Raw genomic sequence first — 26,048 nt, 5'->3', positions numbered from 1 at the left:
AATAACTTTTATTAAATAATAAAGTCTCAACAAAAAAATTTAATTTTCTCAGAAACTATTTGCACATAATAGCTTAATTTTATCTCTGTCAAAATAGGTATTAAAAAGTTTTAATTTAAATTACTCCAACACTAATAAAAATCTTTCTTATTTTAATATTATGTGTTCATTACATTTATTAGCCTACTGCAATGGGATATTATTTTTGTAATTGAAAATCTTAACATAAATAAATGAGGAAGTTTGAAGTCCAAAACCAAATGCTTACTTTTTCCCTTCATAACATATGAATCTTTGTGATGCTGTGCAGCCTTGCAGAGCTGCGTGAATGCTGCAAGCAGCACTAAAGCAAGCCCAGTGCACTGCATGACTGCAATGAATTAGAATTCCAAAGCAGTACACCAGGCTTGCGTCCTACTTGATAGCAGTTGAGCAAAAACTGAATATTTCCTGCCACTGAGGTTCCTAAGAAGCATCTTCAAACTTGTTGAAAGGAGATCTATAAGAGAAAAGAAATCAATTTTAATTATATTTTGCAAAAGATACAATTATTTGAAACACTATATACAATATAATAAAAAAAGAGAGAAAAAATTGAGTAAAAATTTTTTTTCACATATATTTTTTTAGTTTTGCTTTTTTTTTTTTTTTTTTTTTTTTTTTTTACATTTGCTATTTTCTGTATATTTTTTTCTACTGATTTCCAAAAAATGGCACACTATCACACTCAAAATAATGATAATAGCACCAATGCATGCAATAATAAAATATGATTCCACTATAAGATATTTATATATCACATTTAATTTCTGAAATGAAAAACTGTATTTTGGACAAAGTAAAAATATAAGTCAGAGGTTATTTGTAATGAAACCTATGATATATTCAGTAAAAAAAAAGAAAGAAAGATAAAGAAAATCATTTTAATATATACTATGCCACCTTCAGATCCATTACAATAAAAATCTTTTAAGAGTGCGGGAAATTATAAGAAAAAAATTTTGAAAGAAAAGTATTAAAGCCAGTGAGGAAAAAAACAAAAAAACAATTTCAGTCATACAGATTGTGATAGAACTTTTAATGATTTGGAAAAATTCTTTATGAACAAATGATGAAAAACACGCCGTAATTTATACAAAATAAAAAAAATTATAATAGCTCAACCGATTTTGAATTCAAATTTTAAATATTATTTCATGTTTTTTAAATCACGAATCCAAGTAGAATGACAATATCTATTTCGAACCCAATGACCATCCACAAAATTTGAAATAGGAAGTTAAAAAATAACAACAATTTCTAATCACAACCAATCAAAAAATGAATACAAATCCTGCTCCAGGCAAAACAATTATAAATAACAGCCTAAACAAATTCCAAACGAATTATCTCATAGAATAAACAATACGATTCGACTAAAAAATCTCCACATCCTGTGACCTACATTCGTTCACGGCCTTTGTTTAGCCCAATATTCTAATGGCGCGAAAATCAAAACAATGGCAGCTTGGGCAATTTATGAACTTGAAAGAAACAATTAGCTAATGAGATAAAAACGAGAAGCTGTGCCGACGCCCTCTTTACGTAACGGTCATATTGTCCTCTATGCCATGTAACAGCAGACACAGTTTAAATTCGAATTGACATTTTGCATTCCTTATTGTCCTGTAACGTAAACAACAAATAGAAACCTTCATTATTAATCCTTTAATAACGCCATCGCATTATGAATAATGGCATGGAACAGATCGAAAGAAGGCATTTACCTTCCTTTCCAAAACAAACCGCACGAAATTGTAGTAGTATCAAACAATAAAAAAAATTAAAGTTTGAAGGTTATATTGCTTTGGAATACCAGCAGGAGTGGTCTTCCGAAAAATTTCTCGCGTACTCTCTAATAAACTTGTCATGCCAGAGAACATCTTACATCATTGGCGCACAATAGTTACGAAATATTCACTTTTGGCGTGAATTTATCATTTTTACTGAAACTATCGTGTCATCCCTGACGAGTTATTTGGCGTTCATTCCCTTGCATGATGTTAATAGCATCCGAAAATCAAATTTGTCTTTTGGACGCGTTTCTCTCAACCGATTGGAACAAAAATTTGATACAAGGCTGCACTTGTAGTCACAAAAGTCCATACCAAATTTGAACCGCTAGATTTCAGAATTATCGTGTTCTGGTCAGTCAATCCATATTAGATTTGGCTCAAAATTTGCAAGTTTCTAAACTACAGATGTTAAATCAGTCAATCGAATTTTATATATCAAGCTCGCTTCGTTTTGTAGTATAGTTTTAAGTTTTATCCGAACAGTCCATCAGATGGACTTCCGCTGAATAGATTTTACTCAAAATTTGATAGAAATTGCAAATAACGATCATATATCAAATTTAAAGCATCTAGCTCAACGAGTTTTCGAGATATTTTTGTCACAGACAGACGGACGGACGGGTATTTTCTAAAAATGGATTTTTCGAACTAGGAGGTCTAAAACGTAGAGCTTCGTCAAAGTCTCGAGTTCGAAATTTTTGACGATTACTATACTTTCTTTATACTACATATACTATAGGTATAGAGAAAGTATAGTGATATACTTTCTACACCAGAGACTAATAAGTGATCTTCAACAAAATGAATGAATCAAGGTGATAGATGGGGAGGGGGGGGGGACTAAGCAGTATATCATAATTCCCAGTTAAATAATTCTGCATACATAAGCGTTGTCAGGGTAGATGGTATCCACGAATAGTAGGGCAATGGCTTAGCAACAGTAATGCTATTTTGCTGCTTCAAAAGTAATGTTCAATTTTCGTAAAATAAAAAATCTTCAAACTTTTAAATATTAGTGAAATTTCTATTTGATTTTTTTAAAAACAAATTCGAAATGCTCCACGATTATCAAAATTCCGAATGTATTTATTTACGAAAAAAAATATTGGCAATGTTTAAAAAATTTTTTTTTGTATAAATTGAATCGTTACGAAAAACCATTGAATTTATACCGTTTACATGAATTCATACGAAAAGTATCCTATGTAGCATTAAATTGTAACTCAGAAGCTATTGCTAAAATAAAAATAATAAAAAAAACAATAAAATTTTAAATTGAAAATGCAACGCAGTAGAGCACATACTTTTTTCTTACATAGTACTTAAAATATGTTTCTAGCTAACCTCATTATTTTAATTACGTCCGAGCGATTTCATTGTTAAACTATTCTTAAAACCCTTTAGAGCTACAAGGGAAAAAAAGAACGATTTTTTATTAACAACCACAAACACGGTGTTTCTAATGAATCGAGACAGGTATAATTCGCAGAGGGAGAAAAATGATGATAAAGAAATGAGAGTAGCTTTTGTACGGGATGACATCATGCTGAAAAAATTGCCAATATTGAATTCTAAAAAGCTATAAAAGTATTCGCCATTTTATGACAGCAATCAAATCCATTTAAGTCAAAACGCTTACAGTATTAACAATCCCCAAGTTGCTCAACTGATGAGAATCCCAGCGCTGAGTTACATTAGTAAAGAAACAGAAAAAAAGGTTGTTTGATAACTAACATCCCCCCCCCCCCCCTTCTTCTTTCTCCCTCAACTTAGGCCTTCATTACAACTCAAGTCTCCTGGAATTATCCGAACTTTAAACCGGACCTGATAAAGTAAAGCTAAGGGATTCGGTACAAATTGCAAACCTGTTGCTATCTGGAAAAAGTTATTTCAATTTACACTGAAAAGTTGCTTCTGTTTCCATTCTGGAACTACAAGGCATTTAAATGCTTTATCAAATAAATGTTCAGAAACTAAGTAAACAACATTAAAAGACAAGAAACAGAAGAATTTAGTATAAGAAAATTTTTATCTGTTTTCCTTTCTTAAATACATATTAAAAAGAAAAAAAGATTGATTCAAATTACATGATTAACTCCTTAGGTACTTTTGATATATTAGAACGTCATATATTGTTCTAATTTATTTATTTGATTTTATTTATTTGAATTTATTGTACTACTAATTGCCTTATTTCAATATCATAGATTATATAGCATAAATAATATAAAATAAATAAAATCTTGTATAATATCTACTACTTTAACCCTTTAAAGTACCATTTTTTTCTAGCCATATTATGTTAAAATATTTTTAGGCTTGAAATTAGAATAAGAAAAGGGATTCATTTAGCTTATTAGATAAACTTAATTTGATTAATTAATTAATTTGGTTGATTAATAATTAAGTAACAAATCAAGACGCATCATTTTGTCTGAGATAAAGAACTGAAGCATCTAAGATTCTGACTTATTAAACAAATTTGTCAGAACTTATGCCAACCTACATAATTTCATACAAATATTGATAAATTTGGTGGGAAGCATATTTCCCAGGCCCTAGAAAGGGTTAATATGTGTAAAAAATTAAACATGCACCAAAAGCACTAGTTTTTCAAATAAATGTGCTTCCAAAGGATTAAATTCCAGAAAAAGATTATTTTTACATATTATATAATCAAAATCTTTCATCACCATTATATAATTTTTCAATTCCAAATTGACTATAAATGTTTGTTTTAATTGGGAATCTTATGAATAAGAATATAAATGTCCATTAATGCAAAATCCGATTTACCAAACAATTAAATAAAAATACTTTAGGCTATGTTAATTCAGATAATTATTTAGCTTAATCAATTGATTTCTAATTGAAAAATTGAAAAATTTAATATAAAACTTAAAATCTAAAAAATTACTGAATATAAATGAAAGACTGATAACTTTCAATTCATCGTTGCTCCATTCTTTTACATTTAAATAAATGAGCGCATAAAATTAAATTTCAATTACTAATGTTTTTGGCGAATAACAAATCATTTACTACACATAGAAAATTTAAAAATATATAAATTGCAATTGGGCTAAAACCCTATACTTCTAGAATATTCTTAATCTCGATTTTATTCTACCTTCGGTTTAAAATTTAATGAATTCCATTTCAAATACACTGACATTGATCTGAAGCAAGTGTGTTAAAAAGTGAAATCTTATTAATAAAAGTTGCTTTTGTTTTCTGAAAAATGGAATTTCTTAAAACTAGGTAATCTTTGAAAAGTTAACTACCTTATTACTTGTTCTATCTCCATTCTAGCGATACTAAAAATAATAAAATTAAAAACAAGGCAATAAAAATTGAAAAAAAAATGTTATTGTTATTCATTTATATATCTATTTTCCTCTTGTTTCAAATTTAATATATTTCGTTTTATACAATCGAACCAAAGTTCTACTAAAAAATCATGGTACGAGAGTAATTTCTCATTGAAATTCAGACATATATCAAGTGTAGATCTTTCCAACTGAATAGAAAAATATTGAAAATGCCTCGACTTCAAAAAGATTTATTATCATTAAACTGTCAATTCAAAAATTATTTTTGAGAATTGCTCAATTTGCAACTTTATTTTAATATGCATAACAGTTCTCTCTCTTCCTTGTCTTAAATGACGTAGCCTTTCAAATATTGATGCCAAATGCATGATAAAAATATATATTATTGCTCATTCTTTTTTTTTTCTTTCACATATATATATATATATATATATATATATATATATATATATATATATATATATATATTCTCTTACTAACAATTCACGATTCCATTTCAATTAAAAATATTATGTAACCCAATCGCTGAACTAATGCCGAGGAAAGGGAATAGATTCCAAATGTAAGTAATAAACTAAATAAGAAAGTTATAAAAGTAATGGCGAAGGATAGGAAAACGGTGTATTAATTAAGAAAAAATATAAATTGAACTAATTACTTGCAAAACTGTAGGTAATATTTCAAACAAAAGGACTCTCTCAGTTATTTTTGCTTACTAGTTTTGAAAATCGGAAAGGCGCACCTTTGCAAATGTTTCCATGACTCTATTTCGAGATGGAACATACAGTTTAAAAAATACATTTTACAGTTCTAAACAGCGTTCTTTTGCGTAACACCTAATATTAATCTTTATCGCATAAGTTTCAGTACAAATCTATGTATTTATAGCATAAAAGTTAAATAAGTATTCTTATGTTTTACATTCTGTAAGAACACAAGAAAAATTTGCCAGAAGAAAACTAAAAAATCTTATATATCCGAAACCTACACATTGGGACACTTAAACACGAATGATGGCAACAACGTTTAATTCTCTTCAGATAGAAGCTGTTTCACAAATGGACAAAGAGATTTCCATTCCAGCGATCGCAAATATTATATAACGACAGTCCCTAAACGAGGATAACAAAGAGATGGCAAAAAAATAACAATGAGCAATCAAACAAAGACGATGGAACGCTTCCCAAATCCAAGCAATCAAATTACCATTTTGCCGCTAATGAATCCCCGTGTGCTTTCCAACAGAACAGCGCCTCTTCGAAGAGTTGTCGCGCTGCATTGTTCTGTGTTATTTTCGAGATATCGTGATTTGTGTCCAGCCACACATACGGACGCTGACCTTTGCTTGTAGACCACCAGAGGGCAACGAGCCGCGCTGCTCGAGTTGGTTTGTTGCTTCCTTCTGCTGCTATCGTCTGCTGTTTGAAAAGGTTGGAATTTCGTCTGCGCGAGTCGGACAAAGCAACGCTTCTTCTTCGGAACAGCGGGAGAGCTCGTTCGAGATGATGATAGTGGCGGAATGTACAGGTAAAAAACATAAAAGAAGTTCTTGAGGAAAAATTTTTCCCATGGAGCCTGTTTTATTCATCTTGCAGGAATTTTTCAGAAGATGCAGACAAGATTTTTTTTTTTTTCCTTTTCTTTCACATAATTTGAGATCGCTTTCTTCTTTTAAGGTTAATTTCCTTGGCATTTACCTTAAAAATCCTTAGTAAATATATTTTTTTCTTTTACTTATAACCCAATCAAATAAAATGCCGCTTATGATTCAATATGTACGACTAGGCTCTGTTTTATTAGGAATTTGACATTCCTAATAAAACAGAGCATAGTGGGATAGCAAAGAAAGATACAGAGGCCTCGGACACCAGTCTTGAGAGAAGCCCTCGATGGCTATTATTGTTATTGCCTTAATTTCACTTTTCACTAAATATTACTAGGGGGCTTACTATTTTATACCGGGAGCTATTTATTCATCTAAACAACTACGGAAACCACACAACGTTTTACACAGTGGCATTATAAACTATTAAAATACAATGGAACTTTATGATGCTCTTGAGTATCTTCTTAAACCATTGCATTAATTAATAATTATGCATGATTAAAATACCAATTGCTACATCAATGCGCTTTAAAATTCTTTGTATTACAGTGTCGATGAGAACTACAGAATAAATATCAAAATGGGGGGGGGAGGAAATTACATCCAGAAAAATAGGATTTAAATTGTATCTAATTTCTAATCTGAGCACAGAATCCGAGTTCATTAAAAACAAGTTGATCAATTCAATAATTCTTCAACTTTAATTCCCGATGATTTGATTCCTATCATTAAATTAGGTCAAGTATTCTTACTTTTCCATCCACTCCCAGAGACAGGGGGGGGGGGCATCACAACAAGTAAAATTAAAAATTCAGATATAGTTACATAAAAATGGAAAAGAATCAATAACAAATTAATTGTAAAGAAAATGTTTGGATTTAAAAAAAAAAATAAGTAACTAGATCATATAGATTTAAACTATTTTAGCAACGATATATTGAAGAATTTGAAAGGCAAAGAAGCACTATAAAATTGTATCGTTTTCATAACCGTTAAAAAAAAACCTGAAAATGAGACCTGTGATTCCAAAATTTAAAACAGAAAAAATTAAACTGTTTTAAAAATATCAACATCACTTTGATTCTCAATTCTTCGAGTTAACTTTTTTAATATTGTTCTCTAAAGTATTCGTGTAAAAGTACTATTCTTTACAAAAGATTGAAATGTATTAAAATTTCCAGTTTTATGTGCATAATTATTTTTATAAGGAGAGAAAAAAAAAAGAAAATTTAAAAAAATGAAAATGAAATCTACAATCGCAAATTTCAAGTTATCATGTGAGAACATTATTATTTTTAAGTCATTATTTGTCTTAATTAATTTAAGTCATTAACCAGTTTAAACTGGTTTGAAATAATCACACACGAGGCTTCTGTATCCATCTCTCTCTCTCTCTCTGTGTATATATATATATATATTCCTTTTTAGTTTTCCTAGCTGGCAAACAAAGTTTTGGAGCTCGACCGATTCTGAGATGAAATAACAGCTATGATGTCATAGTTCTACGTCAAACTTTTAAAAACGCATCTGCAGTCAAAGAAGCATACATAATAATAATGTAATACTGGTAAAAGCAGGTAAAAAAATATATATGTGATTAAAAGATGATGAAAATTTCCATTTATGCTTTATTCATTGCCTATGCGATTTCGAGCTTCAAAACCCCCTAACTAAAACATCATATTCTCACATGATAACAAGAAACAAGCATAAATCTGAACGTCGTTTGACTTACAACTAATATTTCAAACTTACTGTACGATGTGATTGTCTTTGCCAGGAGCTGAGAAAAATAAATCCTTATCACAGTGCCTTTTCACAAAAATAAAGGATTCTCGCGGTTTTAATGCTTCGTATCTGCCCGGTTAAATAAGAAATCCAATATTAGTAAACCATCGAAAAATATTTTAAATTGAAAAATGTTACCAATCTACAGTACAATAAGCAATACAGATCAATAATAACACCAAAAATAGTTAAGCTCTTCTTCGTGGCAGTTTAAAATGCAAAGCTTTTTATTATCAACAAATAACAAAATGCATACAGATATCCATTCGGCAATAATGCGACATACATCTCCAGGACATCATATTTATGAGCTGTAACAAACTACATCAAATCTTCCGAAAGCCGAATTCAATACATCATTTCTTTTAAAGATACAAAACGAATCGCAGAAGAACACGCCATCGTAAACTGCCATTCTACCAGACAAGGTGTCCCATTAAATTAATACGACTGCGATCGAAAAGAGCCTCCAGCATTCCGAAACCGATCATATCTATGCTGCAGACGATTTCTGTTCCGAAAGAAACACGCGGAAGTTTCGAGTTTATTAAACTGGTGTAAACATGATACCGAATCTACAGAACTTTCCTTCTAAGGCAAGAAGGTAGCAGGAAATGTGTACTTCGGAAAATGTTAAGAACTTAGGGATAAACCTTCGACCGAAAGGTAAAAGGAATTTTGAAAAGCAGGAATCCCAAGTTATCTTTGACAGCAAATCTGTTAATCTTCGAAACTATTTATAGATATCATTCTTCTTTGTTATTTTACATATCTACACTTAAAGTAAGAACAAAAAGAAGGTATTTGGCAATTTTTAGATAATTATTTTTTACCATTTCTCCTTCAATAAATTTCGGGGCATATTTCATTTTCAATTTTACTTCCATAAAATCTTTTCTCTAATTTCAATACATTTTTTAAAATATTTTAAGTATATTTTACAACAATGTTTTTCATTATTTCGGTAGCTGGATTTATATTCTCGCTCGTCGTAATGATAGTGTATGTATGTGTGTGTGTAAATATATTTTAGCAGATCCGTGGCCGAGAAGAAGAAACTTTTGAAATTTTTAAAAACTTTAATTTATCCCGGGAAGCATAATTTGTACAAATAAAAAGTAATAAAAGCTACGTCAGTCTACATCGCGACAGAAAAGCAAAAGAGGCCAAAATTTTTCCCTCAGTGATTTTTAATATGAGATTTTGATAAGGATTTCTTCTGACACAGGTATTAAGAAAGGGAAATTTAAGTATCTTTAAAAGAATGTTGCAAATATTAAGGATTTTTATCTCTTCATTAGGAGCACAGGAAAATGCTGAAATGAGCAGTTTTATAGAACGCGTGTTTAATTAATTAAATAAAAAACATAAGAATTGGATCAGGAAATAAGAGACCATTTTAGATTGAAGTTAACAGGGGCTATATTAAAATAAAAATTTGGAAATTAAGATTTAAATTAGACTTAGAGATATTACACATACACACACAAACATATATTCTGTGTGCAAGTTATTGGTGCTATATAATTAAACGTAAACATTAAAAATAAAACAGACGAACGAAGCTTCAAACATTGTCATGTTGCGATGTTTCTGGGTTTAAAACAAATTTCCATCGAAAAAAAAAAATATTGGTGCACAGCAAAGGATAAACCGTTTTCACTGGCCTCTTTACCCACACACTTTGCAATTTCTAAACAAATCTATACAATTTCATACGTAAATATTAATGCACATAATCCAACAAACACCCAATCCGAAATCTACACCCGGCCAATAAGAAAAGAATTACGAATTCGGGAAGTCACGGCCTAAAACCTAAATAATCTTTTTTATAGCATCCTTCAATATCTTACAAAAGGACAGAAAAGCACGCAAGCTTTTAGCATTATAACAGCCAAACAACCGCCGCGTCATTCCGAATGCACCCAAAAAGCAAACTTACCGAATGGTCAGCACATGGTGAGCACGCTTGCCCTCATTCGAGAGGAGGCCTCACTTTGCCAGCTTGACCCACATTTTGGGCCGATACTGCTCTTTAGGGTTAGTAACAAACTAGCCTAGGCAGTGACGTAAGGAGGATAAGATCTCAAAAACATTTCTTAATTCCGAATTACAATCTGGAATTGAAACCACAGTCAAAACTTAAAGCGTGCCTGTAACTCCTAAGGTCAAAAAGCAAAGTATTGTTAGGGCTCCAAATGAGGCTACGGACATAAGAATGTCGATTAGAGGTCATTAAACCGCAAATGGAGTCGCGGTTTTATTGTAATTATCATTTGGTACCTTGATCTCATGATCAATGTGGTCCCAATTAAATAAATTATTCCATTTTATATTAATTAATATTCTTCCGATAGATTTCTAAGAAAATAATATTACGTTTGCTAATGCTTGGTGTACGACATTGTTATATTATAAAATAAAACAATCTAGTTGCACATTATCTTTGTGCATTTCTATACATAAATGCTTTATACAATAAATTAAACATAAGTAAACCAGCGAAAGTGATCTTCTCAAAACTTTCTCGCATAATTTCTAATAAACTTGTCATTTCAGAGAATGCCTTGCATGACACTAGCGTACAATAGTTACGAAACACTAACCTTTGGCGTGAATTTAGTATTTTAACTGAATCATATTGTGCGATCCTTGGCGAGTTTATTTGGCGATTAATTTCTGCCATGAGTTAATAGTATCCAAAAATAAAATTTGTATTTTATATGTTTGTTTTTTTTCAACCAATCGAAATAAAAAAACTGACACAAAGCTGCACTTGTAATTAAAAAATCTCATACGTAATTTGCTAAATTTAAGTCACTGTGTTTTTGAATTATTGCTTTTAAATGTTTCTGAAAGTACACACCGAAAGACGGTCAACCCGTTCTTGGTTTTGACTCAAAATTTGATAGGTTTCTACACTACAGATGTTAAATCTGTGTACCGAACTTTATATATCTAACTCTCTTCGTTTTGTAGATATCATATTTACTTATATTCGAACAATCGGACAGATTTCCTTAGAATAGATTTTACACAAAATCTGATAGAAATCTGGAAATTTGGTGTAAAGACCCTATACCAAATTTGTAGCGTCTAACTAAACAAGTTCGTGAGTTATCTTCGTCACAAACAGACAGATAGACGGACATTTTCCAAAAATATGTTTTTCGATCTCAGGGAGGTTTAAAACGCGGAAATTCGTCAAAACTTCGAGTTCGAATTTTTTTTGTTGATTACTATACTTTCTCTTTACTACGTATACGAGAAAGTGAAAATATAAAACATTTTTTTAAAGTTGGAGCGATTGATTTGTATTCACCTTATTGAAAATAAAGCCAAAAAACATCATACCTCCTCATACTTTAAGCACTTAGTTACGGTTGTGGTTCCAGAAACAAAATTTTACAATATAACGGACGAGTACAGGGTAACCGAAGCTTTCGGAATGTTATATAAATACACCGAAATGGATACAGAGTAAATGTAGAGGTCCTTATAAAGAATTGCAGTCTTTACTTTAAGCATCAGATGTCTTTTATTGAGCTTTCACGTGATGTTAAGGATTATAAGGATGTAGAGTGACTTTTAAAAAAATAAAGATTCGACAATTCCACCTCATGACCTTTATGCGAATGATCGGCAAACGTCCTATCGTAGAGACTATGCTAAATTAACGGTTGGTCATTGCACAACTTCGAAGCGTGGAATACCCAAAATTAATTAAGTGCTAAACAAGGAATTGCTCATTTGGCATTTTTTAGAGATTCGCGATTTTCGTCGGGTCAAACGGATATATAATAAAGTCACAGAAATTATATTTTGAAAGAAGCGGAGAAAAAGAATATATTAAGCATATACAATAAAACATCCCTAAAAATGTTTTTTTTTTTTTAAAAACCCGCTTCGAAAAATGTCTTTAACGAGGAGAATTACATAAATTAATTAATGTATTCTTACATTCGTTTCTTCAATAAACCCTGTTTATGTTGCGCTTCCCTTCATATGTTGTTCTCGATTCATTCATAAACAATGTAATGATAAAATACTTCGTTTTTACGACACAAAACTACAGTTAGACGTCCCCCTCTCCATTTTTAAAATTTGTAAATTATTTCTCAATACTTACTAGGAGAATACCTTGCCTTGAGATAATGATATCATGGAATTATCCATAATTGGTGATTTAACAGAACACAGATTATCTGATTTTAATTTAAATAATGATAAAAAGGAACCAAGAAATTATTATTTTCAAGACGCAATGGTCTTTACTGAAATATTTCGAACTCATTTTATTTATTAAAACATTCATAAGAAAACTCTGATCATCCTAACTAATAATTCACTGAATCTGATTCATAATACTGTACTTAATATCCGTAGACAACCAGTACATCAGACGACGGCTCAATTTTTTTTTAACTAAATGTCTATCTACATGCATACAAATCGACCAAAATAATAAATGTATAATTAATACTCAAGAAATGTTATAAAATGTATGACCTTTCTTCCTTATTTGATAAATGATTAATTTTAAAATTAAATTATTTTTAATACCATGTTGTAATAATATATATATATATATATAATCTTAAAATAACTGTTAGTTAAACTTTCGATAATAAATCTTTTCAATAAAACATCGTTTCACATTAAATGCTTGCAAGATTACATTTTTTTTTTTTTTTTTTTTTGTATTTATATACAAAAACAAAATGATACCAAAATTGATCCTATTTGATAAAAAAAAAAGAGCAATAAAATATATTAGCGACAAAATTTCCAAGTTCTCATGCTTTAAGCTCTGAGCTCACTAAAGGATATGAGATCCAAAATTAGGACAACATGGATAAAATAAATATAAATAAATAAAATAAGCAATTATAGAATTAATGAAAAAAATGAAAATAAAATGATAATGCATCCAGCAACTTCGACCAATTAAATTCAGTAATGAAGTGTAAGTTCTCTATAAAATTTAAATGCCACTTAATTATTCATGTAAGGCAATTATTATGCGAATAATAAGCATTAAATATTATTAAACGTCTGCTATCTTCGTTTGCCGTGGCATATCAAAAATAACAACGGACTAACGCAGTCATGAAACTGCCGCTTAGCAGACAAAGAATACAAAAACCAAAGTGAATAACCTACCTTTTCATATTAACTGCTTAATCTATCTCTTATCAAAACCAACGTGGCGGAACCATTATTCTATTATATCAGTCAGCAAATAAGCCTCGAAAGCTTTTTTTCCTCCACAGTAACAACACACAGAGGCGAAATTTCCGAGGCATTTTGTTGATGATCGGCAAACTTTTTCGGATCACACGCACGTACGAAAATTGTGAGCAATCGCCGTAGCTTTTTTGGAAGAATTATACCAGCCATTGTTTTTGTCTCCAAAAAACGTTCCACAGCTTGGAGAAAACAAATTAAAAGAAAAGGGGGGGAACCGCTAGAAAATAAAGAGGAAATACGGAATGAAATCTGGCAACAATCTTCTTATTTATCTTGTTAAGTGGACACAACCGACCGCCATTCCATGTTGCCTCTATCAATTGATCGTAATTGAATGAATTGCAGCCACTAATTAGGCCAGTTAAGAGGGTTTAAAAAAAAACTCAGCGGACGGTGGACGAACCGATTTATTTGGTTACGTAATTTAACAACACCCACGCTTCCAAAAGATGAACGCATTGGTATTAGAATAAAAAGGACAGTGAAGTTCAGTTTCCTTTTAAACGGCGGTGATGGTCATGGAGAATTAAAAAAGATCATTCTCACCAGTCGTGGACGCCCACATTTGGCAGACGACATTAACAAAACAATATGAAGCACTTCCGTAAACATGTCTCGTTTTCTTTTCGCTTATTCGATGCTGAAATCAAGGCCTCATATTTTTTGGTAGCATTCAATCATGTCGCACAACGGCCAAAATAGAACTGACAGAATTAGAATTAAAACAGTTTCAATGATCATAGGCATGACAGAGAAAGGAAAAGCATATATATATATATATATATATATATATATATATATATATATATATATATATATATATATATATATATGTAATGATATTTTAAACTTTTAATTTCAATTTAATTAATTTCCAAGATTTTATCTTAATTTAGCTTAGTAACATCATTCAAAAAATATTCTCTTATTTCGTGATCCAATTCAACTGTCTCTACTTAATTAATTCAAGAGAAGCTTTATAAAATTGCTTAGTCAGCTAAACGCTGATATTTTCACACGCTCGGCGTGAAGGGGTAAAAATGTCCAGTAAGCACATTCTTTCTTAAAAGATCCCTGTGTTTCCCTTACATGTGATTGACATGTGTCAGAAATCCCTATCACAATCTTATTAATATATTAGCACAATGAAGAAATATTTTCCATATCAAAATCTAAGGTTATATAAGGCGAGGGATAATTTATTTCGGCCCCTTTTTTCCCCACTTCGGCTTTTGTACTGCGCTGCGGCGGACGTCTTGTCCGCGTCTCTGCTTGTAAATAATTATGCTTTCCCGATGGATTAAAAAGAAGTTAAAAAGATAAAAAGTCTCTTCACTGCTGGTCACAACTGCATTCTGCTCACATAAAATAATATTATATATATATATATATATATATATATATATATATATATATATATATATATATATATATATATATATATATATATATATAATATTATATATATATATATATATATATATATATATATATATAATATTATATATATATATATATATATATATATACATATATATATATATATATATACATATATATATATATATATATATATATATATATATATATATATATATATAATATTATATATATATATATATATATATATATATCTTCGACTGGGACGTCTCTAAAAAGGTCAAGCATCCAGTATCATCTAGCATAATCCTTATTTTTGACGCTCGGTCCCACCGAAGTTGAGAAAATGTCTTGGCTTCGTACTAAATGAAAATAATAACAATTCCGTTTTTAAGTTATACGTCAAAATTTCATATCTCTCCTAAGAAAAAATTCCTTTAATACCTTGATTTATACCACAAATAGTATAATAAATGAAATTTAAACGATCAGTATTCTAAGACCATCACTTTTCAACAATTCTACCTGGGTAAGGGGCGAGATGTGAAAGGATAAGCGGATTTTAGGAATTCTTCGACCTTGACTTCCGCTCCATTAGATATTTTTTTCCTTCAATTTTTTTCCCCATATATATGAATATCGTGTCGTTTTTCACCATGGATTGATTGCATTTTGATTGCTTATGTAGCTAATTCAAGAGGCAAAAAAAAAAAAAAAAAAAAAAAACCCTCTTAGGAGTGGCCCGAAAAATAATTTAGATATCATTAAATGTGTTTCCGAGATTATCCACTATAGTTAATCTCAAAAAGTTCAACAACAACAAAAAACAAATTTAATATAAAAAAATTATTATAATGCAAAAAAGGGGGATTACCAAATTTTAAGAAAAGAAATCATCCATTTACTTATGATAATTTAACGTTTAGATCACTTATTTTAAGTCAAAATTGCTCAAAAGCATTTTATTGTAAATTGGTACTTTTTCTAACAATATTACAAGTTAACCGCAGTTTTTTTTCACGCCTCCCAACTCAGCGAACAATCCGAGTTTACCTTACTGTTAAATGTAAACATCTCCTTTCATTTTTCCTGTCAGCGTTGTTTTTACTGAATAAATACATCCTGACGCATGCGCAAAAGCGTGGAAGGTTTCCTAATCCGAGGACAAATAATATAAAAAAATGAGGTTTATACCACTTTTTTTTTAATGCGTGTGTGTGCTTTCGTGGGGAAAGGGTGTATTTCGACATTCACGAACAATGATTAAAATGGTAAAATAGGTAGACATAACACTGTTTTGCTTTAGAAATTACTAACCTGAGCACAAGTCTCAGGACAGTTCCAATTTTAAGCATACTGTTTCCGTTTAATTCTCCCTACTACCTTTCTCCCCTTTCATTTCTGTTCTTCTCTTTCTTTTAGTTTAGTTTAGTTATATTAACGTTCTATTTTAAGGCTCTTTTGAAACGGACCTCGTAATTTTGAACCGCGGTCAGATGATAAGGACGACACCTGAGCTGGTAGTCAAATTTTACTATGTTTTAAAATAAAAATCATATTACATTGTTAAATGGCTAGAAATAGTAAAATATATCCATAAGATTCAGAAAATATATATTCAGGAGAACTGACTGAAAATAAGGCGAATGTATTGTAAAACGAATAGAACGGCGTAGGGCTTCGAAAACAGGATGATTATATATTATATATTAATATTGACGGTCAAAAAAATATTTTGCTGAAAAAACTATTAAGACCTTATTACATAAAATATTTAATTGAAAATTTTAGCAATTATTAATCCCAGCAATTAGAAATAAATTGCACACTACAAAAAAAAAAAAAAAAAAAAAAAAAAAAAGATTTCAAACTTCCTTACTGTAAAATATGACTAAGTATTAACTCTATCATCGTGAATAATTCCAGTTCTTGATAACGCAGTTCATTAGAATATTTACTTCCGGTTTGTGTAAGCTCATATTGTCATTAGTGTCGGTGTAAAGCGACAAGATGTCCGAATTAGACAAGACAATCCGGTTTTCAATTGTTTGATCAATTTTAATCTCACCTCTCTAGACCTTTATGCCAATTTAATTAATTTATTAATTAGGACACATTAGATATATCACCATGTCATTTTTCCTATTATTTGTTAACATTTAAACTTAATTTATGCTAGAAGTATACGATAAACTTAATTGAAGAAACAAATTACTGAATTGTTTTTTTCTTTAGTTTTTTTTTTATTTTAATATTATTTAATATTACTCTATTAAACTCTTACCCTAATCAATTAATTAAATTATTCAAGCATTTTTCAAAAGGAAAATTATCTTCCATAAAATGCAAGGAATAAAAGTACTACAACTATGTATTTGTATGAATGAGATTTCAATATTTCGACAAAAAGTTCAACGCCTCAAACTGTTGACATATCAGAAAAATTGACATTCAATAAAAATTTAAAATAGATATGTTAAACAATTGTTATCGGTTTTAAATTTAAATATGTATTGTAAAAATTCAAGCTCCAAATTTTTTTTCAAAATAATTCAGTTGAAATAATAAATATTTTGGGAGAAATTACTTTTAAATTGTAATTATATAAAAATTATTCCAAGAATTTTCATAATGTATAAGTAAGTAAATACCTTTACATTTACAAAATTGAGAAAATTTAAAATATTTTTTGAATAAAAAAATGCAAGTGTATATATGTTGTTTTTTTGGGTTTTTTTCAAAAGCTCCAAAATCGATTCAGGAAACAAAAGTAATTGGGAAACCTAGAATCAGTGCAGACGATAGTGAAAGGAGTCGCGAATGTGCCATTCTTCCAGAACAAATTCCAAACTTTTTTTTCTGATAAAAATACAATGGCTTAAGCCATATTTTGAATAATTGAGTTATTTGAGTCACGCTACTGTGAAACTTCTGGGTTCTGGCTTTCTGACATTTTCGGCTTTGTTCAATAATCCGCAAATACCAAGTTTTTCTAAACATATATTTCCGGAATCTTTAGAGCACTGACCTTATCCAGAAATCTATAAACGAATAAAATAAAAGATGAATTCAAACTATAAATTATGCAGCTTTTAGAATCAAACGATTTGAATAAAAGCTTTATCACTGCTCGATAGAATAACAATTTCATTTGCGCAAAAGAATAAAAATGAGACACGAGTTTTTTTATAATGCTTAGTTACTATTTATATATTCGGCCAAATCTTTCAAATTTTTGGAGGGGGAATAGATAAACGCTGGAAAATCTAAAATCTGTGTAACTTGCAGAAAATATGAATTCAGCGTTTCTATATCTTTAGATGAGGAATATAAAGTCACTGTTGTGTCTTAATACTGTAATGTCAAAATGTCTTAATCAAATATATAAAAACATTTTATGAATGCAAAATATTTATACAGATGATCTATATCTGCTCTTAAATTGTTGAATGAAATATATGATCGTTTAAATTGTCACAATATGCCAAATGTCGTCAATGGTTCCAGCTATTATATGATAATATCGCATGCTTTATTGTGTTGTAAATTTTTGACATATGGCCTTTTGATATAAGAGACGATAACTGAAATAAAATTAAAATAAAATTCCTAGCATGATTTTCAAAATATGTTGATAAATCTCTCTCTCTCTCTCTCTCTCTCTCTCTCTATATATATATATATATATATATATATATATATACACACACACAAATCAAATAAATAAACAAGCAGACAGACAGAATATATATTTTTTCTGTACAAGAAAGAACATATATATCGAATCTTTTTCCATTTAAACGTACTGGAAAATAAGGAGAAAAGTAAGTTTTATTTCTTTTAACTCTCAGAACCTATCAACACTTTTCTAAAATAATTTAAATCGAAACTTTCAGCAAAAGTTTCTGATGAAACAGCCACAAACAATCACAACGCAACTTGCCAACTTGAAGAAAGTTAAGAAACTCAATCAACAACATCTAAGCATTACGCCAAATTAAAACAGGCCAAGCATCGCTTTTGTTACATCAAAATGACATACATCAAAAATCACACATAGCTAACGATACCAGACTTTAATGCAACAAATGAGATCACTAATGATATGACATTTTGTGACAAATATGACAATCACAATTCGTGCTGCAGAAAAAATATTCACTAGCAGTGGTGTAGCGATGAGGAACAGAGTCGGTATAAAGGGAGAGAATGCATGCCATGGGGGCCATTTTCATTTTTTAAGTCAATGAATGCACTCAGTTGGGAGCGAAAATATTAAACTAAACCCCGGAAGCCATACTACGCCAGTCAAATCCCAAATCAATAACAGCCTAATCAGAGTACAAGGTTGTTTTTAAAAAATTCTTTTTGTAATTTTTTTATAATTTTGCTTAAAACTGCTCTTAAATTAATTTTTTTTTAAACAAAAGACATTAAAACAGTTTTTTTGAAAGTAACCTTCTCCCCCAATTAAAGGAGGGAGTTTTAGAGATTAAACTAAAGTTAATAAGAAAAAAAAAATCCTGTTTTCGACGCTGTGATAGAGATAGGAAAGAAATCTCTCAAACTTTGATGTCTATAGGCCTCTTAATGCTTAATTTAGATAGTTCAATTTCATTAACCGAAAATTTCAATTAAGCAGTGAATTCTTTACCCAACACTAATGAGGTTCATTGTTGCTAGTGAAGAGCGATACTGAATGTTTCTTTCCAGAGCTTTTTATTTATTTTTTATTTCAGGCACCAGATATTTCTCATCATGAAAAATAATTAAAATACATTCTGAAATGTATAAACAATGGATAACAATCCAAATAATAATCATCATAATCCCAGGGTAACATAAATATGAAGAGCTCACGACGTGTTTTTAGTTATTAATTTGATTTCGAGAAGCCCCTCCCCCTTTTCTCCCTCTTTTATAAATATTCATGACGTTCCCAGTACTCGCATGAAGATGATTCACGGTTTCCAAACATGTTAAACACTACAGTTAGAGCTAATCGTTTTCATATTCCCCCTCATCACACGTGAAAGACAGATGACGTCAGCCTCTTCAGATCGCGCTCATTGGCTAAGTGGGTATCACGTGGTCACATGCGTGAGGCCCCGCGGGTACGGATGTTCCATCTTCCCACGGCAACCTGACCGCGGAAAAACATTTTTAATAGCAGTTTTATTCTCCGCTTTGGAGTTACTTTTTTTCCGAGTTCGAACCCTCCCCCTTTTTTCCCTTAAATGAGTACCCATCTCGGAAACAACAAAGGGAATGAAAATGGACAGAAACAAAAAGCTCACGAAAATGAAACTCGGATCTTTTTCGAACCCGAACATAATCTCCACAGACTATTTTTTGGATGAAAAGTGCACGATCATAATCTGGTTTTTCTTTTCTTTTTTTTAGAAAGCTGTCATGTCGGCTTCTTAGTTGAATTTTCCGTTAATACCCAAGGTCGAACGCGTCGCTTTTCAATTACCTTATGCACTCCCATCTTCTTCCAACATTTCGGTGCTAAAAAGTTATTTTTTTATTTAGTTTCAAAGCGTCGCTCTTTATCTTGATGTTTGCTGTCTGGAACGCTTATCTTAAGTTCAGATTTTAGAGAGGATTAAAAAAGAAACAGAATTAAAAAAGAAAGAAAGAAAACTTCCATTCTATCAACGACGAACAAATAAGTAAGTATCTAGCGAATCGAAATAAATCGTAATTGGCGATTTTGGATAGCTGATACTTTCTAAGTTTATCTTCAGTGTTGGCAATGGTGAAAACATTTGACCAAACTTCACTTCCAAATTACAAAGATAAGCTCCCGCCATTTTTAAAAAATCTTCAGAAGCTTCGTTCACGGACAGACATCGTTCGACCTCACATAATATTATATTTACGAGTTCTATTAATAATTTTTTTATATAATATGTGTACAAAATAATAAAAGAAATTGATATAAACTGCGTATTTTTTAAGAATTAAAATATGTGTAATAGAAAAAAAACTTTACCAAAAAAAATTAAACCCTTTTATTGTTAGTGGCAGCAAAAGAAAGCTGCGAACTGTACCATTAAGCTCAGTTAAACAACCCCTAAAATATTTCTAAATTGCTAAAAAAATTAATTCATTAAAAAAGAATTGCATTTTAAACAGAAATAATAATTACCTCTATTATATATATAAAAAATTATGTAATCGTTTTGATCACTTTGTGATTGGTACATAGCCAGTCACCTGACTCATGACATTTGAGGTTTGTTTTGCCAGCATTGTTTGAAATATTTAATGAAAATTATTATTGATTAAGCATTTATATTGCACTTGAAGTGGAAATGGTGACTAAAAAGGAAATGCAAAGCTTTAATGAAAACCAAATTAATAACAAATGAGTTTAAAATAATATTATTTGCTAATTCTATTTTTAGATGCACCATTTGTGGCAACACTAATTTCTTTCCAGTTTATTTATCTTTTTCTAGTAACAGATTTTTTTTTCCCGCTCTTAACTAGCAATAGTGAATACCTAGCATATTGAATACCCAAGCAATATGCACGTTAACCCAACATTATTGGTTTTAAACAATAATTGGGCATCCAGCGATATCAGATGAAACAAAATTGTGAAAAAAGACCGAGTGAGAATGGGTCAATTTGAAAAGAAAAACTGATCGTGAAGCTGCTGTGTTACCGGTAAAACATGAAAAATTGAATCAATATTTAGATTCTTCATTCCTGCCAGAGAAATTTAAATTTTAATGAGATTTCTTCTGAATTTTAACTAATGCTGAAACATTTCTTTTATTTATTTATTTTATTTGGTGTTGACTTTTTTTTCCATGACATTTTTAATAGTTTGTTCCCATTTACTTTTGTTGTCTGAAGGGAGGGAATCTACATCTTAGAAAACATCACTAACTTTAGGACATGTATGATTCGAGAGCAACATTGGGGTTAGCGAGCAAAAGCCCCCTAGTTTTGTTATGGTAAAATTTTATTCAAAAAGCGAAAATTATTTAGCTTCAAGAGATTTTTTCCTGCAGTTCTAAAGTATATTCAAATACAATCGGCAAAGATCTGTCGTTCGCAATTTTCTATATACTGTAACCTTGGAAAATTTAAACTTAAAATTTCAATTTAAAATTAAAATTACATTGTTAAAATTATTACATAAAAAATTCGAGATAAAATACATCAAACAAAAAAGATTTAAATACAGATACTCAGTTAATTTAAAATTTTAATTTTAAAATTTATTAAATAAATGAAAAAGGTAAATAAATAAAATAAGGTACTAATTAATAATAATAAATTAAACGAAATTCAACATTCAAAATAAAACACATTAAACAAACAAATTTAAAACATAGATACTCAGTTAATTTAAAATTTTAATTTTAGAATGAATTAAATAGGGGATTAAATTTTAATTTAATTAAATAAAATTTTTTAAATAAGTGAAAAATAAGGCATTAATTAATAATAATAAATGAAACGGAATTCCATTTAAACCTGTTACTCGTCAAATTTCAAATATTTTGAACCCGAATTGGTTTTATTAACTAACACTTACGTTAATGATCCAAATATCTGCAACCACTGAATGGGATAAGGGGCCACAATTCAGCTGACTATCTGACGTTTTTAACTAATTCTCCAACGAAAACTATTTTTTTTTTCCACTAGCACTAAAATATTATTTCAACATTATTACTTTTAGCATAAAATAAGCGCGGTTACGTAAACAATACTATTATCTTAAATAATTAAGAGTTAATTACACAGAATACATTAACATGGCAGTGCTTTTCTTGGATAGGAAAAAACAGCAATGAATAATTCCGAGACTTTTGGTTTGACCGAAGAGAGAAAAAACCAAATTACAGAGTTTGCAATCTCAAATATTTCGACATTTATGCTGGAAGAGAAGTATGAATGTTTCTCCACGAATAACCGCTGCCTTTAATATTCTTAGAATATTCCAAAAGAACTAGCTTTTGATTGGTGCTATCGTAAACCTTTCAGCTCAGTTTAACAAAATCCCAAACCACAATTCCAGAGGACCAATTTAACTCGTTATGAGCTAAAACCTTTAATTCGGCCTTTCTTTTGACTAGCGATGCCGACAGAGTGGGGAAAAAAATGAAGGAGGCGTTCTTCAATCCGTCTCATTCTGAATTCCACCGTTTTAATGTAGGTAATCATAGTCAACTTAACACCACATCGAAAACTCTTTTTATTTATTTTTTTATCAAAAATAAAAAGATGCTGTGAAATTCTTCACCAAAACTTGTTATCACCCTAACAAACAGCGATCATAATCGGTGAAAAAATTTGCCCTTCACGACGTTATGAATAAATAAATAAAAGTTGAAGCTTTCAAAGGCAGATGGGAAAAAAAAATCGTCGTGACCCCAGTGTTGCCAACACGTAGATGTATTATATAGCACTAAGTGAGGCCTCCGCGGATTCTGAGCGTCACGACTTCTTAGAGGAGGGCATTTTATTTATTTTTTTTATTATTATTCTTTGCTTCTTTCTTAATTTTTTAGTTATTTACGAACGCCTTCTTCAGGGAGAGGGAGGGATGAGATGATTCTTCCCTCCCTCAACAGAGTCGGCACTAAGTCGCTCTCGATCCCCCCCCCCCTTCAAGAAAAGAACAGGGAACAAGCAGCCACTCGGGAAAAAATTTTTCTAGCAGAAGATGGATAAGAAGAAAAGGAGAAGAGGGTACACGGGTGGGGGGGGGGAGTTCCTTACTGAACTTTTGGGTAAAATAACTATGAGTTCTTGAAGGGTGAATTGTTTCGCGCGCATTTTTCTTAGTGAGCTTGTCTATATTTTTGGTCTGCAGACGATTCTTATGATTTATCTTTTCTCGCAAAAGCAGATATGAGAAGGTATCCTTTTCTCGCATGACAGTGAAGAGGAGGGGGTTTGAATTTCGAAGCTGACAGCGAATTCCTTGCTTATTCATGCTTATTTTAAGAAACATTCAGAATTTCACAAAGAGAGAAAAGGGCATTTACCTTTAAAAACAGGATTTCTATAGAGTAATTTCTGTGTTCTTAAAGAAATGGTTGAGATTTCTGAGGAGGTAGCGAAACTGCAACCTAATCCCCCCCCCGCCACCATCGCTTTACTCTGAACAATTGGTAAGAATAAAAAGTTATAAGTTATATTCAACTAAAAAGAAAAAACATAATAATCTTCAAAAATTATCTTATAAATCATTTTCTTATGGAATATGATATTCAACGTCTCAATTATAAACATCTGATCATTTTTCAAAAGATAATTTTTTGTCACTTAAAAATATAAATAATCAGACATAAGAAGAATATACGTTAATAAATACAATACGAACATGAATCCTTCATATTATTGATGTGTATTCTGGAAAATGATACAGTAAAAATACGAATTTTCAATATTAATGATCGGTATTCCGATAATAAGTGCTATTTTTTAAACATGAAAAATGTTAAATTCTACCTCTTTTCATTTATTATCAATAAAGATATATATCTATTTCAATTCCAAATTCTTGTTCTCACAGTTATTATTATTATTATTATTATCCCTTCTTTGGTATTAATCCTTTATTTACTGACGTTACTTAAAAACACCATTGAAATGTGGCTTATATCTTCATAATATTACAATTTTCGCTAATTAATAATTAAATGAATTAAGATATTTCTATTAATTAAAATATTTTTCTTGGGTTCCCTGGGATTATTCTGCAAGAAAGCTTAACTACTAGTGCAAAAATGAAGTTGAAAAATTGATGGCAGCATAATTCAGTAAATAAAGAGTTAATCAGGATGCGGCAGATGAACTGTTTAATTTGTCAGATTGATATTCCGTTTTAAAACAACAACATGAGAGATATTTTGAAACGGACTGAATAATGCTAATCCAAGATAAGAACAGGTACCTCATTCTTCAAATTTTCACGCCACATTACATGCGATCAAAACTGATTCATAACAACATGCTTCATCACGAAGCCTAAATTACAACACCTGGCATATGAGTAACTGTGGTATGCCTTAAAAGCGATATTTGAATACAATTTAATTTACATTTCTTGTAACTATCCCATAGATTAAACAGAGGGAGTAGTCACCTAGAAACTTTCTCGCTCACCCTCCGATAAAGATCGTTACCCCCTCCTCCCAAACAAAATAGTGTACCTCTGACATTGCCGAGAATGCCTAAAATGACGTTGGCGATCAAAATTACGAAAAAAAGATATTTGGTATGAATCTATTTTTTTTTTTTTTAAATCTTCTGTCAAAATATATATTTTGTTGGACACTTTTTTCCAACACATAGGAGAAAACTTTTCCTATGTAACTTTCCACTTTTTTCCAACCAAAATTTCATATATAACTTGAGTTGTAGTCACAAGATCACATAGCGAATTTCATTGATTTTGAGTTCACTGCGCTTATGATCTATTACGATTACATAAATTCCAAAATACAGATTGAGTTCACTGCGCTTATGATCTATTACGATTACATAAATTCCAAAATACAGACCGAAAGACACTGAACCCTTCGATATATTTGACTCAAAATTCAATATGAACTATATTTTGGTTGTTAAATATGTGTACCAAATTTTATCCATCTAGCTCCCTTCGTTTAATACGTACAATATTAATTTATATTTGAACAGTCAAACAGACAGACTTCCAATGAATAAGTTTCAGACAAAATGTGATAAAAAATCTACAAATTTGACCTAAAGTTCCGCATACCAAATGTCATCCGTCCAGCTCAAAGAGTTTTTGAGCTATCGTGTTCATAGATAAACGCACAAAGCATTGCGCATTATACAAAAAAAATGTGTTTT

General features: G+C 30.4%; 1 protein-coding gene across 4 annotated transcripts in view; it reads right to left on the bottom strand.

Moving 5' to 3' along the window:
- LOC129974995 (epidermal growth factor receptor-like) overlaps positions 1-26,048 on the bottom strand; it is an 87,007-nt gene that overhangs the window by 22,366 nt on the left and 38,593 nt on the right. For 3 of the 4 annotated variants that reach the window (XM_056087845.1, XM_056087846.1, XM_056087847.1), the window contains exon 2: positions 269-499. In XM_056087845.1, the coding sequence (XP_055943820.1) occupies positions 269-368 (100 nt within the window). In that variant the 5' untranslated portion in view covers positions 369-499. Of the gene's footprint in view, positions 1-268; positions 500-13,727; positions 13,875-26,048 lie in introns of those variants that run through there. The other variant, XM_056087848.1, reaches the window with a different exon arrangement.

Source organism: Argiope bruennichi, chromosome 7, assembly GCF_947563725.1.
Source record: "Argiope bruennichi chromosome 7, qqArgBrue1.1, whole genome shotgun sequence".
NCBI lineage: Eukaryota > Metazoa > Arthropoda > Arachnida > Araneae > Araneidae > Argiope > Argiope bruennichi.
Note: the sequence above shows the minus strand (reverse complement) of the source record. Positions and strands in the feature narration are given on the sequence as shown.